Source organism: Sus scrofa, chromosome 17 (genome assembly GCF_054392235.1).
Source record: "Sus scrofa isolate SSC_HxYL_T2T_F1_AM1 chromosome 17, Sscrofa_HxYL_maternal_Yorkshire_Landrace_v2.0, whole genome shotgun sequence".
Lineage (NCBI taxonomy): Eukaryota > Metazoa > Chordata > Mammalia > Artiodactyla > Suidae > Sus > Sus scrofa.
In genome coordinates, this window is record NC_139399.1 from 67,675,320 (window position 1) to 67,691,712 (window position 16,393).

General features: G+C 35.4%; 1 protein-coding gene across 15 annotated transcripts in view; it reads right to left on the bottom strand.

Annotated features, from left to right (window-relative positions):
- The window catches only part of SYCP2 (synaptonemal complex protein 2), an 85,742-nt gene that overhangs the window by 66,931 nt on the left and 2,418 nt on the right, over positions 1-16,393 (bottom strand). For 12 of the 15 annotated variants that reach the window (XM_085003156.1, XM_085003151.1, XM_085003147.1 and 9 more), the window contains exons 2-13: positions 13,564-13,608; positions 12,104-12,247; positions 10,927-11,057; positions 9,785-9,887; positions 9,523-9,547; positions 7,011-7,096; positions 6,265-6,350; positions 5,990-6,024; positions 3,953-4,095; positions 3,818-3,870; positions 2,356-2,401; positions 1,729-1,824 (exon numbers count right to left, since the gene is read on the bottom strand). In XM_085003156.1, coding sequence (XP_084859282.1) covers positions 1,729-1,824; positions 2,356-2,401; positions 3,818-3,870; positions 3,953-4,095; positions 5,990-6,024; positions 6,265-6,350; positions 7,011-7,096; positions 9,523-9,547; positions 9,785-9,887; positions 10,927-11,057; positions 12,104-12,247; positions 13,564-13,587 — 972 coding nt within the window. In that variant the 5' untranslated portion in view covers positions 13,588-13,608. Of the gene's footprint in view, positions 1-1,728; positions 1,825-2,355; positions 2,402-3,817; positions 3,871-3,952; positions 4,096-5,989; positions 6,130-6,264; positions 6,634-7,010; positions 7,097-9,522; positions 9,548-9,784; positions 9,888-10,926; positions 11,058-12,103; positions 12,248-13,563; positions 13,609-16,393 lie in introns of those variants that run through there. The other 3 variants (XM_085003149.1, XM_085003150.1, XM_085003148.1) reach the window with 3 other exon arrangements.

A 16,393-nucleotide genomic window follows, 5' to 3' on the forward strand; every position in this document is an offset into this window, starting at 1 on the left:
CAATGGATGACTACTCAGCCATAAAAAGAACAAAATAATGCCATTTGCAGCAATATGGATGGAACTAGATACTTTCATACTGAGTGAAGTAAGTCAGAAAAAGACAAACACCGTATGACTTCATTTGTATCTGGAATCTAATGTATGGCACAAATTAACCTTTCCACAGAAAAGAAAATCATGGACTTGGAGAACAGACTATGGTTGCCCATAGGGAGGGGGAGGGACTAGGAGGGACTGGGAATTTGGGCTTAATAGATGCAAACTCTTGCCTTTGGAATGGATAGGCAATGGGATCCTGCTGCATAGCAAGGGGAACTATGTCTGGTCACTTGTGATGGAGCATGATAATGTGAGAAAAAAAAACATATACATGTATTTGCGACTGGGTCACCTTGCTGTGCATTAGAAAACTGAAAGAACACTGAATGTCAGCTATAAAGGGAAAAATAAAAATCATCATGTATGAAAAAATAAAATTCACTTCTCAATACTACCATAATAATCAATCCTTCACTATTCTTAAATAGAAGATTCTACAAATGAGTAAGTCCATTTGTCATTATGTGTCAATGTTACATCTTTTTTTTTTTTTTTTAGGTTTGCACCTGGGGTGTATGGAAATCCCAGGCTAGGGAGCTGCAGGTGCTGGCCTTCATCACAGCCACTGTAACTCCAAATCCAAGCCACATCTGCAACCTACACCACAGGTTGCAGCAACACTTCCTTAACCCACTGAGCAAGACCAGGGATTGAACACCCATGCTCATGGATACTGGTCGGGCTCTTAACCCACTGAGCCACAACTGGAACTCCTGTTGATGTTATTTTTAACTGAGTGCCTCTGTATTTGAATAACTATTAACTTTTCCAGATTCAATTCATTTTGTTCATGTGAATGTTAAATTTTATCATTAACATGTAATTTACTTCTGAAAAACTTATATTAAAAAACTAGCATTAGGAATTCCTGTTATGGCTCAGCAGTAATGAACCCAACTAGTACCCGTAAGGATGCAGGTTTGATCCCTGGCCTCACTCAGTGGGTTAAGGATCCGGCGTTGCCATGAGCTGTGGTATAGGTTGCAGATGTGGCTTGGAAATGGCATTCCTATGGCTGCGGTGTAGGCCAGCAGCTACAGCTCCAATTCGACCCCTAGCCTGGGAACTTCCATATGCTGCAGATGAGGCCCTAAAATGAAAAAAACAAACAAAAAACCTAGCATTAATTTTAGCATTTTTTCTGTTACAATAAAACATCAGAAATAATTTTCATTTCTAATTAGCTTGATAGGTTACCATGCTAATCAAAACTACTGGAGGTAACAGTGATAACTATTAAAACAGCAAGAAAATAAATATACAAAGAAATCCACATTCTTTTTTTTCTTTTTTCTTTTTAGGGCTGCACCCGTGAAACATGGAAGTTACCAGGCTAGAGGATGAAACAGCTGCAGCTGCCAGCCTTTGCCACAGCCACAGCAAATCTGAGCTGCATCTACAACCTACGCCATAGCTTGCGGCAATGCTGGATCCTTAACCCAGTGAAGGAGGCCAGGGAAAGAATTGACATCCTCATGAAGACTAGTTGGGTTCTTAACCTGCTGAGTCACAACAGGAGTTCCCAGAAATCCATATTCCTAAATTGAATGACAATACTGTGCATATGTGTGTGTGTGTGTGTGTAGACACACACATATAAAATGGTACAGAGGAAATAAAGCTTACATCATTGTCTCCAGCGATGTAGAAAGACAGAGTCTGGCTCCCAAGATTAAAATCTATCCAAAAGTCCTCAAGTTTTTCATCTGACGGTATTTGCAGCTAATAAAATAAACATATAAAACTAGTACACTACGCTTTCAAAAGTGACAAAAGAAAATTACGAGCATGTTATAGTTGAATTTCAGGAAAAAGAAAAGAACATAGCTAGAAGGTAAGGGGAGATAAAAAGCAGACATGTATAGCATTTAAATCAATTCAGAAACAAGGGAAAGAAATGCTGCTTAATACTTCACACAGGAGAAAGCTAGCTTCAAGAAATCACAACTGTTCCAAGTGCAAATAAAGTTTAAAGTATTTTCATGTTTGAATATCTTCATCAACAATAAACAATAATGGGCTTGATTAGGAAAAAAATAAGAAAATTTCAAGTAGAGCTTTTATATTTCATTTATCCTTGGCTACAAACATGCCATTTCATAAAATGTCACTTCAGATAAAGAATAATGCATTGGCTATATCTGTGATGTAATTATGATAACATTAATAATGCTCTTGTCAATTTGTGACCTGAAATCACTCGATCCCTGAATCAAAGTTCATCTATTAAAATTTATTAAATTGAAAACTTACCTCATATTTATCAAGAAACGCTGATAAACAAGGAAATGTAAAGACCCTGAAATAAAGAGCAGCTTGAGTTAAAGAAAAAATTAACAAGCCTTCACAGCATAATCTTGATGAGCCATACAAATCACACCTAGGATCAAAAGGAAATTGGGCAGTAGTGACAACTTAAAATAAATTGTATTTCCTTCTTCATCACTTTTTAAAGATTTTAATGGAAATTTCTTTCTGAGAGAAAACATATTACTTTGAGGATACTACTCGACCTACCACTTTGACTAAAGTTAAACTGTACCAAATTACTTTTCATGCTATTGACTATGTGCAGAGATTCCTAATTTAGTTTATACTAGTAATATAATGGAAGTTCCCAAAGGATTAGATGGGAGAAGGAAAATAGAAGTGCTAATAAAAATGGCTGAATTCACGGAATACTTTCTTGGTCAGATGCTGTTATAAGTACATAGCATGTAACCATCTCATTGAATCTTTACAACAAACATATAAAGGTAGATATTATTAGTATTCTTATCCTATAGCTAAGGAAACTGAGGCAAGGAAGCTTAAATAACTTGTCCAACATTAAAATAGTAAGAGGGGAACCTATTATCCAAATCCAACCAGAATGACTCTTGCACTTAACCTATCTTTTGTTTCCTTAGTAGGGAAAACAAATGTGAACTCATTCATCCAATGTGTCCTGAGCATCTATAAGGTGCCAGGCACTGCACTAAAAATACTCAGTTCTTCTGTCATTGAAAGAAGTAATAAAAATTTACATTACCTATCCTTCCATGACCATTCCTGAGGTTAAATAATCTCAGAAAGAACATCCTTAGAGTATGTTAATTATAAAAGATAATTTATATCTGCTATATAGTTTTACTCCAGTATGTGAACAAAGGAGGTAGCTCAAGTGATATTTATACCTAGATTTTTAAAAATTCCTTAAACATTAAATTTACAATTTAGTACATGCAGTTCTAAAATATAGTAAACCAATTTTAGACAAAGTTATTAACTGATATTGACTGAATAAAGTTTTCCTCTAAAAAGTGCAAAGAAAAAAAAAAGGAGTTCCCATCGTGGAGCAGCAGAAACTAATCTGCATCCGACTAGGAACCATGAGGTTGCAGGTTCAATCCCTGGCCTCGCTCAGTAGGTTAAGGATCTGGTGTTGCCATGAGGTGTGGTGTACGTCGCAGACATGGCTCAGATCTGGCGTTGCTGTAGCTGTGGCTGTGGTGTAGGCTGGCAGCTGTAGCTCCAATTCAACCCCCAGCATGGGAACCTCCATATGTTGCGAGTGCAGCCCAAAAAAGCAAAAATAAAAAAATTAAAAAAAAAAAAAAAACACTAAAAAGTACAAAGTCAAATAAGACCAGTGGAGGATTATTTCAGCCTAGCGGTGTGTGCTCTCTCTTGAGCTCTGTTTAATCATTAAATGGTTGTATTTTGCATTGTTTACCTTCTCTTGTCTCCAAGTATGCCATTTACAAGGTTGAGAAACATCCTGCAATCCTAATTTTAAAAAAGAGAGAGTTTTTAAAAACACAGCAATTATAAAGAACTATTGTTAACTTGCTATTCTGATACTACTTACTGTTTCAAATTCAGAGTCTTTAATTCCTTTAAATGCATTAGCAACAAAATCCATTGAAAACCACTGACATGCTAGTTCTTGCCTCTGTTTTTCTGTGGTCATTCTGCATAAAGCTTCTACGATACCCACTTGTAAGTCATAATCTTTAAAAAAAATTGTTAATGTACTATTAAAATTATGAAAATTAAGACTTTACAGAGGTCAATATACTTTATAAAGTGTTAGAACAACCAAGAGAAATAAGGAACATGTTGTAATTTACTCATCTTTTGCCATTTTCTTCATATTGACTAGAAATATCTTATCATTATAGAAATGAATACAGACCAAATAACAAAAACAAATTTACTAACAGCAGACAGAACTAAAAAAAAAATTTTTAAGGAAATTTTAAAAAACGCCCAAATATGCAAAGATTCTGTCACTTTATTATTAAGAGTTGTGAACGCAGAATAATTCACACAAAAGTCTATAAATCACAGGTAATCTTTGTTTTCCTTACAGTTATTCTAAAGCACTTTAAACCAGTGGTTTATTCTATACGTAAATCACTACATCAAATTTTTTGTCTTTTCAGGGTTGCACCCATGGCATATGGAAGTTCTCATGCTAGGGTCGAATCAGAGCTGCAGCTACCAGCCTATGCCACAGCCACAACAATGTGGGATCCGAGCCTTGTCTGCGACCTACACCATAGCTCACCACATCACTGGATCCTTAACCCACTGAGCAAGACCAGGGATTGAACCCTCGTCCTCAGGGATACTAGTCAAGTTCATTACTGCTGATCCACGATGGGAACTCCTATATCAAAATTTTCTAATATGTAACTCTGAACTGGAGATTGGCTCATGCCATCTGCCTCTACATGGATTAAATCATGAGCTACTGCAGCTGCTGACATGCTGCACCCCCTGAGCGGAGCTCAAGGTGGAGACCAGTTATGAGGCACTCTGTGCTCTGGGAAAAGTGAAAGAATGGATCTTCAAACAGATATTTTTATAAGATTTTATGAGCCCAATACTTGCATCTCCTCATATCCAGAAAAACTCCAAAATCCTTCATGACAACTGATGTCTGTGTCTAGTAATAACCTTAGGACCAGCGACAAAATTCTATAAGATGTGTGCATGGTTTTATGCACTTCCCCCTTCACCTTCATCATATATATACTGATATTCCCCCTTTCGTCTTTGGGGCAGTATCTCAGAGCTGTCTGAAATACTGCTGCCAGGGCTATTCTTTCTAAAAACAGAAAGATGTCACAGTCATCTGTGAATGTAGCCACTCGCAAGGGTGAGCTAGTGAGCCCTGAGGGAATTCAGGAAAGAAACAAAGAATACTGACCCCAATTGCTGAAGTGCCATATCAAAGGGTGATTCCACTAAGCCCAGACCTTTGCTTCTTCCCCCTGAATTCCTTAACTTGAGATAATCTGGTTCTGTAAATCTTTTGTTTCTACTACTCGCTTGTTGCTGAAAAAGCTCCTATAAATCCTAGCTACCCCCTCACCTCCTCAGAGCAGTTTTTTCAGGGCTACCTGAGATGCTGTCTCCCTGACTTAAATCCTAATTTTGCCCCAAGTAAAGCTTAACTCTCAGCTTTCAGGTTGTGCATTTTTTTAAATTGACATAACTTAGGAAAGACAATTTGAGTTCTTTAAAGAAAAACATAGCTTTACAATTCAAATATATGAGTCCCAAGAATATTAAACCTTCTAATTTCATATAATACAGTTAAGACATTTCTGGGCAAAGGGAATTCAAATCTATTAGGAAACTGAGTTATGATTCATATATCTACCATTAGGCACAAATTATATTTGACAACTCCTACTATAACACTTATTATTTTTAGTCCCTCAGATATTTATCCTTTAATTACTTATTAGAGCAATTAAAACTTGCTTGTTGTACATGGACAGCTTATAAGTACCCTAATTTCACATTACAATGTTAACATTATTTTGATTGAGATACTATATTCTAATAATAAATTTGAAATAATTTCAAATATGAACATTTTGAAAAAACATACCTCCAGCATCTAAAATCCTTTCTCCCATACTACTCCTGTGAATCAAAACAACAGATTATATACTAGGACTACTATCAATTAAATATAAAGCTCATATGTTGACTAGTATCAATACGACTTTGGCAGAAAACATATTCATAAATTATATTAGAAATCTACAATAGTTTATTATTTTTAATTATTAATGGATGTCATGGTTGCCTTATTTGCCTTATAAAACATTATTATATTCTTGACCTGAACCACTAATTTACCCATAAAGCACAAATTATTACATGAGAATCAACATTTCTTGGTTAAAGAGTATTTTCCTGGCATCTTGAGGCATCTTGTCAAGCATAGCATTCATTTTCTTTAGAGTCTAGAAAAGAAAAAAAGTTAATCCGTTAACTTTATATATTCAATGAAACATTAAGTACTTAGAGATATATTCTAGGTACATAAACTTAGAAGCCTATTTTTTTTTAATCACAGTTAATCACAGCATGTTATACAAGGAATAAAGGGTGGAGGAAAGTATGTATGTATAAAATAGTGAATACAAGAAAATATAAAACACAGAATATCAAAAACAAAATATACCATGATTCCTGTACCTAAAGCAGTTATACTCTTAGCAGCATGACATGTGTTTATTACTACTCTATTATAGGAGTTAAGGAAGCAAATGATAGTACCCCATTGATATCTGTTCTTGTGGTCACACACATGTACATACACATAGACACTAATACAAGTTATTTTTAGCATTTAAATACTTAAGAACTCCAAATATGTAGACAGTATAGTTTATATTTTCATATGAGCTATAGGTATACACAAACTCACATGATTATAAATTTCCAACACACACATATAATATACTCATGTCAGGCAATGAATTGTTAGGACAATCAAAACAGACCATATTAAAATTAATTTAATGCCAAGATAACATAATTATTCAATTTGATAAATTGCTACCAAACTTTCTTCATTTTCTCTTTAGGTTTTAAAAGAAAATCTAAAAAAATGACTTTACCTCCTGCTGAACACAAATATTCACTCTTGAGTCAATAACCAGGGCACAAATTCGGGGTATGAAACTTTCCACTACTTGCCTTTTACCTGAATAAAAGTGTTAAGTTATTGGCAAATGTGTACTTTAAACTCTTTTAAATGACAATCTTTTCTCATATGAGTTAATGGAAAGGACATACTAGTTCAGTTCAGAAGAAGGCCCACTGACTGGCCTGGCACCAGGACACATGAAATTCAGTTCTGGTTCTGCCACTAACTAGCTATGTAACTGAAAAATCACCATTCAACAGATGTGACTAATCTTAACTCTGGCAAAGGAATAACCCCAGATCCAGCTGCTTCTTTTAGGCACATAAAGCAGTATTACTTTTTTGGATAAACAGATATAGTTCAAAACTTCTATTTTGAGGTTTTCACAAAAACTGGCCTCGGTAATTTACAGTCATACTTTCAAAACTCCATAATGGCCATTAACACCCTTTATCTTATAAAGATCTAAATATCCTCACCTATGTCTAAATGTGACCCTGTCCTCCCAAAAGACAAGGTTTTATTAACATTAACTATATTCAGAGAAATCTGCCACATGCTAATTTCATGATGCAAATTTTTAAAATAATTTTAAATAATGGCAATACTGCAACAGAAAATGTACAGTTTTATAAGGTAACTAACTACATTAAAAGAAAAAAAATCACTGAATTACGTGAAAAGATAAAATGATTTACTTAAAAAAAGTTGAATCACTTCATAATCATGGGTGCTTTAGGACTGTTTTCTCCCCTAAAAACTTAAGAATTGAGACTAGATTGTTAGGTAATTGCAAAGAAACCTATGAAAAGGTAGCATTAACTACTACTGAAATAAATAGCAATTGATCTTTTAAAATGTTTTGGCTTTGAAGGCAGCAAATAGCTGTTTCTTTATTTATAAGCAATTCACCAGGCTCAATTACCAATCATAGATAATTCTTCCTCAACCAACACAGAGATAAAATAACTTGAACCAACTGTCTGGCACTAGGCAATGCCAAGCACAAGTGAAATTATGAGTTATAACATGTTCTGTATTCTCCTTGTACTACTGAGAATTTTGTTTCATGAGACCAAGGACAAACTATGGCCCACAGACCAAATCCGACCCACTGCCCCTTTTCCTATGGCTGTATTCATCAGCAGGTATTCTGTGGAAATACCTATCATGATTTAGTGAGCCAGTAGTCTCAGGTGAAGTTCATTCATTCTGATAAAATGAGCCACCATCAACCACCACTGAAAGGCTCTGGTAATTAGCTTGGGCTGCAGAGTTGGTAAGGTTTCTTAATGAATTCAACCTCAAACTCCAAGGCAAAATAGTATTTACATGAGAAACTTATACTTCAGTAAAGTTACTTCAATGAAACTATGGTCATCTGAATCACAAGTAATGTGCAGCTGCTTTATACATTTTCCAGGCTATCAAAAGCTAAGACAGGAAGTGACATCTCCATTCCCAACACAAATTTATAGGGGATATATTTTTTCCAAGCTCCAACCACAGACCCAGCAGCATTTTTAGATGCTGATGTAAGTGCAAAGGAAATTTCCTTATTTCAAAGTTCATTTAACTGTGCAACTGAAGAGCTTCCACCTAACCTTCAACTGAAAGTGATTAAAAGTCCTTAAAAGTCATTAAAAGTCCTTAAAAGTCATCTCATGGCAATGACACTCTAAATGGCAAATATTAAGAACAAAAGTTTGAAATATTTCCATAAATGACTTCCAAGTGATGAATATGCTCAATTAAAAATCATGTTCATGAACTGATACCAGTATTCGGCATTATCTGCATAAAAAGACATTTTTCTAATGCAATAAATACAAAACCTCATTACAGATAAGCATGAACAAATGAACATTTGCAATTAATTTTTTTAACAGCAAACACTAACTCTGAACCTTAACTAAGAATTAATGAACCCGACTAGCATCCATGAGGATGCAGGTTCAATCCCTGGCCTGCTCAGTGGGTTAAGGATCTGGCATTACTGTAAGCTGTGGTGTAGGTCACAGACTCAGCTCGGATTCTGCGTTGCTGTGGTTCTGGCATAGGCTGGCGGTACAGCTCTGATTCGACCTCTAGCCTGGGAACCTCCATGTGCTGCCAGTGCAGCCCTAAAAGACAAAATAAATAAATAAATAAAAATTAAAAAAGAGAGACTGAGATTCTTATTAATAGACCTGTATCACAAAAACACTGTACTAGATTATTGCTATATTTTGAGTTGCATTAATAAAACATTTGTGGACATTTGTTTTCTTTCCAGTTTAATAAGTACTTACATAATACCCTCATTTTCTTTCTTGGCCCACAAAGTCTAAAATATTTACCACCTGACCCTTTACAGAAAAGATCTGTTGATCCATGAATTAGGTAATGAACTCCTAATACGACAATACAATGAGAATTGCAAAATTATACCAAAACTCTAACAGCAAATTATTGTTCCAACAGAAATAGAATGTTCATGATACCTTCATCATCAATGTCATGTATGACCTGAAAAGAAAGTGAATAATATTTAATTGAAAACTTACTCTCTTATACTTAAATCATTACAAATAGTATTAAAGTAACATGTAACTTTTGAACTTAACCATGTGATTACTTAATTAATCAGGATAAAATCACTAGCCAATCTGTTAGTGATTTTTTTAGGCTCAGGGCATCGAGAACACAAATTGTTTTTAAATAAACACATGCTTTGTAACATTGGTGAATCAACGTGACTGTTACCATCAAAAGATCAAAAAAGTCTTCTATCATATTTATAACAGCTTCATCTTTTGAACTTCCTTGACTCAGAATAATCTCCTTGGATTTTTCAAACCAGGCAACCATGTAAAAAAAAGAAATGTATACATTAGTTACTTTGAATTCAGTTTTACAATTTTAAGAATGTATTCACACAAACAGTAAACCTAAGAATAGAGAAATATCGAAATAAAATTCCAGCATTGCATCAAAGTAAATTTATGCTCTTAAACATCTTCACGGTTTTTGCTTTTTGATAATTCACTATATGTCCCCCCCCCTTTTTTTTTTTTGGTCTTTTTGCCTCTTCTAGGGCCGCTTCCCATGGCATATGGAGGTTCCCAGGCTAGGGGTCTAATCGGAGCTGTAGCCGCTGGCCTACACCACAGCCACAGCAACCCGGGATCCGAGCCGCGTCTGCAACCTACACCACAGCTCACGGCAATGCTGGATCGTTAACCCACTGAGCAAGGGCAGGGATCGAACCCGCAACCTCATGGTTCCTAGTCGGATTCGTTAACCACTGAGCCACGACGGGAACTCCTATATGTTTCCATTTTAAAGATGCAAATGGATGAAGTTAATTCATTTCCAAAGTAGATGATCTTTGTCCCCCATTCAAATTCTCAGTTCATGTACAATCACGTAACAGATAAAATAAATTATCATAATTAGATTATTTTGGCATACTATTGAAATTGGTTATTATTTTACATTATTAATTAACTCAGATATGAGTTCACATTGTCTTAGGCATTGTTCTCTGTGCTGGGTATACGACAATGAACAAAACGGATAAAAATCAAACCCTACATTTTAGCATGGGAAACAGATAATAAACAATATAAAAAGAAAAACAGATAGTGATTAAGATGAGCTAAAGAGAAAATTAAGCAAAGGTTTTCGGGAATCTTGTGACCTTAAATTCACATGATTAGCAAGGAGCCTATATACAGTTTCTCTACATTTTTATTTTTCTAACATATACCATAGGTTATGAAAATATTTTATCTCAAGATTTTATAGTTTCCAAATTTATTTTTTAACAGTTTGAACCATTTATTACAAAGCAGACCTTTAATCATATTTCCCTCACATGAATGTGTGTTACACGTTCTATACTTATCTTTTGGACTAGACCTTGTTTTATCATAGTTAGAAGTCCAGCTTGCCCCAATATACTGATATTTTTGCCACATCTTCCAAATGAAACCAAAATGGTTGAAACAGTCTGGATATCCTTTTTATTAAGCTCCTAAAATGAAAATTGTACATTTAAACATCTGTAAATACAAAATAGAATGGAACTGGCATTGTGCTAGGAACTTTATAATCCTCACAAATCCTAAGTGTTGGTCATTATCATAATCATAACTCCACACTGCAAACGACAAAAGTGTGGTTTAAATAAAACAACCTGCAGGAGGTCCCTGCATTGTGGCTCAGCAGGCTTAGAACCTTGACAGTCTCTGTGAGGATGTGGGTTCTCTCTCTGGCCTTGCTAGTGCGTTAAGGATCCGGCAGCATAGCCGTGGCTATGGTGTAGGCCTGCGCCTGCAGCTGAAGCTCTGATTCAGTCCCTGGCCGGGGAACTTCTATATGCTGCAGGTGCAGCCATAAAAAGGGGGCGGGGGGGGGGGGAAGCAACTTGCCTGTGACTACTTAGCCAGTGAAATGACAAAGTTGGTACAAAAATGCAGACTTGTATAAATTCAAGAAATTTTATAGACTATGATACAACGAATCAGTCACCTTCAATTCTAAAAAACTATGTATCTAAGGGATACAAGAAAATTTTTACTTTTAGATTCATAACAAATGTTAGATTCTGGCGGAGACTGTCAATAATCACTTTTGCTCACATATGAAAAACTTTATACATGATAAATCAGGTCCAAGGTTCTGAACAATTTTTGTTTGTTTCATGTCTGCAAGCACTAGGTGCTGTCCATATAACATGAAGAACAGGCTGATAGGTTTTTAAAAAACAGATCAAGTTGTTTGAACTTTAAACAGGTAAGCTAGTTTTCCCCAGTTTAGGTAACAGTTAATAATGGTAACATTGAGTAAAGACAGCTTTTTGTATATTTTATTCAGAAAACAACAATCCAACATGTTATTTGGGACTCCTCAAAAAAAAAAAAAAAAAAAAAACCAAGTGGTGAAAAAAGCATTTATTTACACAATTACATGAGCTTGCCAAAGCCTTTTAATTCACTTCTTCCAATGGACTATCTCTTCCTAGAAGGTAGAGTTCTACCTAATAATTGCAACCATCGTTCAACAGAAATGAATAATTACCCTGCACATAAGGTCATCCAACTTGTGGAAAAACTGTTTGCTGCATTTAATTTTCACATCTTCACAAATATCGATTTGTAAAAGTGTTTTCAAAGGTTTGAAATCATTTTTTCTTAAAGCATCATCAATGCACTTTTCTAAATGCTGTAGAAATATAGATAATGGCACATTATATTGAATCAAAACCAAAATTACTTACCTTATGCTATCTAATAATTTAAAAATTATTTTTGCATTTGAAAATTCTTAAAAGGGAGTATAAAATACCAATTCATTTATTTAAAAAAAACCTATTCACTTTTAAATTTGGAATAACAGAATTAGAGACTAAGTTCCTTTAATAATAACAAGATCTCTATAGGAAAAAGGTATATTTTACCAATTTTCCACTTCCTATCTTTTACCAAAAAATCATCATTATGTTAAACTCAACAAAAAACCTGTTAATGAAGGAAATAAAAATCAACTTTATAGTAACTAATAATACCATGGATAAAACCCTAACATATCTAACTATTAACTTCTTCATGAGGTTTAAATAGTTAAAAAAAAAATAAACACAAGTAAAAGCACTTTTAAAGAAACTATACCAACCACTACGACATATACGTATTAAAGTCTATAAGCTTTACAAAATCTGCCATTCCTGCTATTAATATACACCACCATTAATACGGAATTTTCATACAATAATCTGATCACCAGACTTGATGGTGAACTGCACACATAAATAGCTATATTAAAACCTACTCTTGGAATTCCTGTCATGGCACAGTGGTTAATGGATCCGACTAGAAACCACGAGGTTGTGGGTCTGAGCCCTGGCCTCGCTCAGTGGGTTAAGGATCCGGCGTTGCCGTGAGCTGTGGTGTTAAGTCGCAGACGCGGGCCCGGATCCTGCGTTGGTGTGGCTCTGGTAGAGGCCGGTGGCTACAGCTCCGATTAGACCCCTAGCCTGGGCATCTCCATATGCCGAGGGAAGAGGCCCTAGAAAAGACAAAAAGACCAAAATAAATAAATAAATAAAACCTACTCTTGACCTTGACTTGTAAATGCAAGTATCTACAATTTTAAACCTTGACTTGTAAATGCAAGTATCTATAATTTTAAACCTTGATATAAAATTATCCAGGCATAAGTCATAGATAAATCAGTGTATAATTCATTTCAATGTAAAAGGAATATAAAAATAATCTTTAAAATATATATAAAAAGGTATATATACTTTATACTTTATATTCTTTATATATATTCTTTATATACTTTATATTCTAATAAAGCTTTTGAAAACAAATGTATTAAAAAATGAAAGGATAACATTTTAACTTATGTGACACCTAACTATTTCAGAAAAACAAGAAAGCTTTATCCTTCCTAAAACTATAACACTTAATACTTGTAAATAAACAAAAACTGAAGTTATGAATTAAAATTCTTCGTTTTGGTCTAGGACTACATACCTGGAGATCTGGCCTTATTGGCATTTTGAATGAATTTTAAAACAGCTGGACAAAACAAACACATATAAAAGAAAACATATTCTTTATGTATCTTACAATCTATTTTATATTACAGCTTAAAAATCTTAACACACATAAATAAGCATTGCTCCTTGATATCAATGGTAATAAATGTTGCTTCTTCAAGTTCTTCACTGCTTATGAAACTACCCATTTGAATCTGTCCTAAGAAGTTTCTGGAGGAAAGCCTGAAGATCATTTATTCAAGCCTTAGCATTTTATAGATTGCTGTGTATCTATGACTATAGGACTGTGTATGTTTAAGGCAAAAGGCACTAGTCATAGTCTGCTTTCTTGCAGACATGCCAGTAGAGAAATTTAAGTGCCAATGAGGACATGTACATGAGGCATACAAAAGGGATGAGCAAAAAAACCCAAAAAACAAACCAAAAACTCCTGCATTTCCAAAGATTACCTCTAGCAGGAAAAAAAAAAAAAATCTGATCCCCAGAGAAACATTTGCTCCACACACATATGGAGCCAAATTAAAAGATTTTTTATGGCACTACTCTGAGTGGGAAAATGCAAAAGCACCTAGATGGGAGTCTGGAATGGGAAGGAGGTCAAAGAATGAATAAATAAAATGTAGTATATGCTAATAATTTTTGTGAACACAACAGTTAAATAAAATGACACAGAATTTTAGGTATTTGCAGCCAAACAGTTTTGAGTGACCTAAAATGTGGTGCCAAATGATAAACACAGTGTAATGCCACTTATGTAAACAAAAGAAACTTTGTATTATTTATCATATCTCTAGGTGTCTGTAAGTGTACACACATTTGTGTGTGTGTGTGTGTGTGTGGAGACACTCACCTACACCACTCAGGACAGTTGGAGTGTTTGTCAGCTTATTGGGGAGGAAGAGTAGAGGGGTGCACAGAATCATAATCAGCTATTTGTCAAAGGAGAATTTCAGGTTTTTTTGGTAATTTATACTTATTTAACTTTTTTAAAAAAGTACAGTAAATTCTTGCTAAAATGCTGGTAGACTGGGTCCAAAACCCGAGGTCAGCAAAATGTGGGTTTGGGTTACTCTGAGGGAAATGAAATGACCAAGGCCTGCCTTTGCAATTAAGCACCTATCTGCTCCATCCAAACCTATCCAGGGCCTAGCTGTGGTTTTGCCCCATTTGGTTGTGCTTGTCTGTTCTAGCTTAAATACTAAACCGGTGATCCTAAGTCTGTGGCTAGCTTGGAATTCCAGTAAACCAGCAATGAGTCCAAGATCTTGAAATAGTTGGTTATTATTTTGTCATTTTGCCTGGAAAATACTGGAAATGCAGAGACCCACTGCTTGCCTCCGCAATTCCCAAGAAGGGGTGTGCCTATTTTCTACTTGGCTTCACTCTCTCTCGTTCTCCTCAGGCCATCACAAAAGATGGAAATTTTGCCTGTATTATCTCAATTATGGAGGTAAGAAATAAGTATTGGAGGTCAGCAACCTACAGGGGGATTAACGAGGAACCCTAAGAGGAGCAATGCAGGCTAGAGAACCCACCACTGCCACTTATCACAGGCCTTAGAGCTTCAGGAGGCAACATTCCTTGGAATAGAAAGATGAAGTTGAGGACATCACAGAATAGCACAAAGGAATGAAATGTACAGAAGAAAAAAGTGAGATATGAAGAAGAGATGCACACATTTCAATATCTAGTCAATAAGCACTCCAGAAAAAAATTTAAAATAAAAAAGAACAGTGAGACGGCAACAGTTTAGTAACAGCTCAGTACTTTCCCAAAATAAACACAAATTGAAAGAGTCCATGGAATTCCTACATAAATAAGAAAAATTACATTTAGACACATTATGAGGGCATTTCTGATTAAGAATAAAAGAGAAAATACGCCCCACTCTCACTCAAGCCCGGCGACATATGGAAGTACCGGGACCAGGGAGCAAATGTGAGCCACAGCTGTGACCTAGGCCACAGCTGCAGCAACACCAGATCCTTTAACTCACTGCTCCTGGTGAAGGATGGAATCCTTGCCACAGCAGAGACAACACCAGATCCCCAATCGGCTGTGGGCTGTGACAAAGCAGAAACTCTCAAGAACAAACGAGAAAAATCCTGTCTCCAGAACAAAAACAAAACACAAATGCATCCAAAGAAATAAACGTAATAGATACTCTGTTCTTACAATGCAATAAATTTAGAAATCAGCTGCAAAGATAGATTCAAACTTCCTACGTGCTGGGAACTAAAACACATACACTTGAATAGTCCAGAGGATATAAAAAGCAAGTCCTATAACCATGGACACATTCACTCTCATAATTCACACCTTTCAAGGCCCAGAGAAGAAGCACGTCTCTTGCCTACACCTTTCAAAGAAGAGGACTGCAATTCATTACACTATAACTGTTTATTGCGTATGTTAGAAATCTTCCATAAGAATACATTTAAGGGACTGGGTGGGGAGGGTGAAACAATGCAAAGATTGTAGATTGTGCTGATACTGGTATTTTGGTCTCTGCTTCAGAATAGAGATAAAAATTTGAGGAATGTAAGTGCTCAGGTAAGAGAAAAGACATTAGTTAACTGTCAAATCCTTTCTCTGACAGAGCAAAACTATAGTTGATTAATGCATAATGAAAAACTGCTTCCTCATAGTGCCAAACATCCATTTTCTTGCTTCTCTTTGTATTCCAATTTGTGGCTCTCTAAGTACTAGCAACTCAGTGCACAGTTTTTGCAACAATTGCACATGGTGACTGAGAAACATTCTGCTGTTCAAAGCAATTCCTATTATTCTTTAATTTGTATATG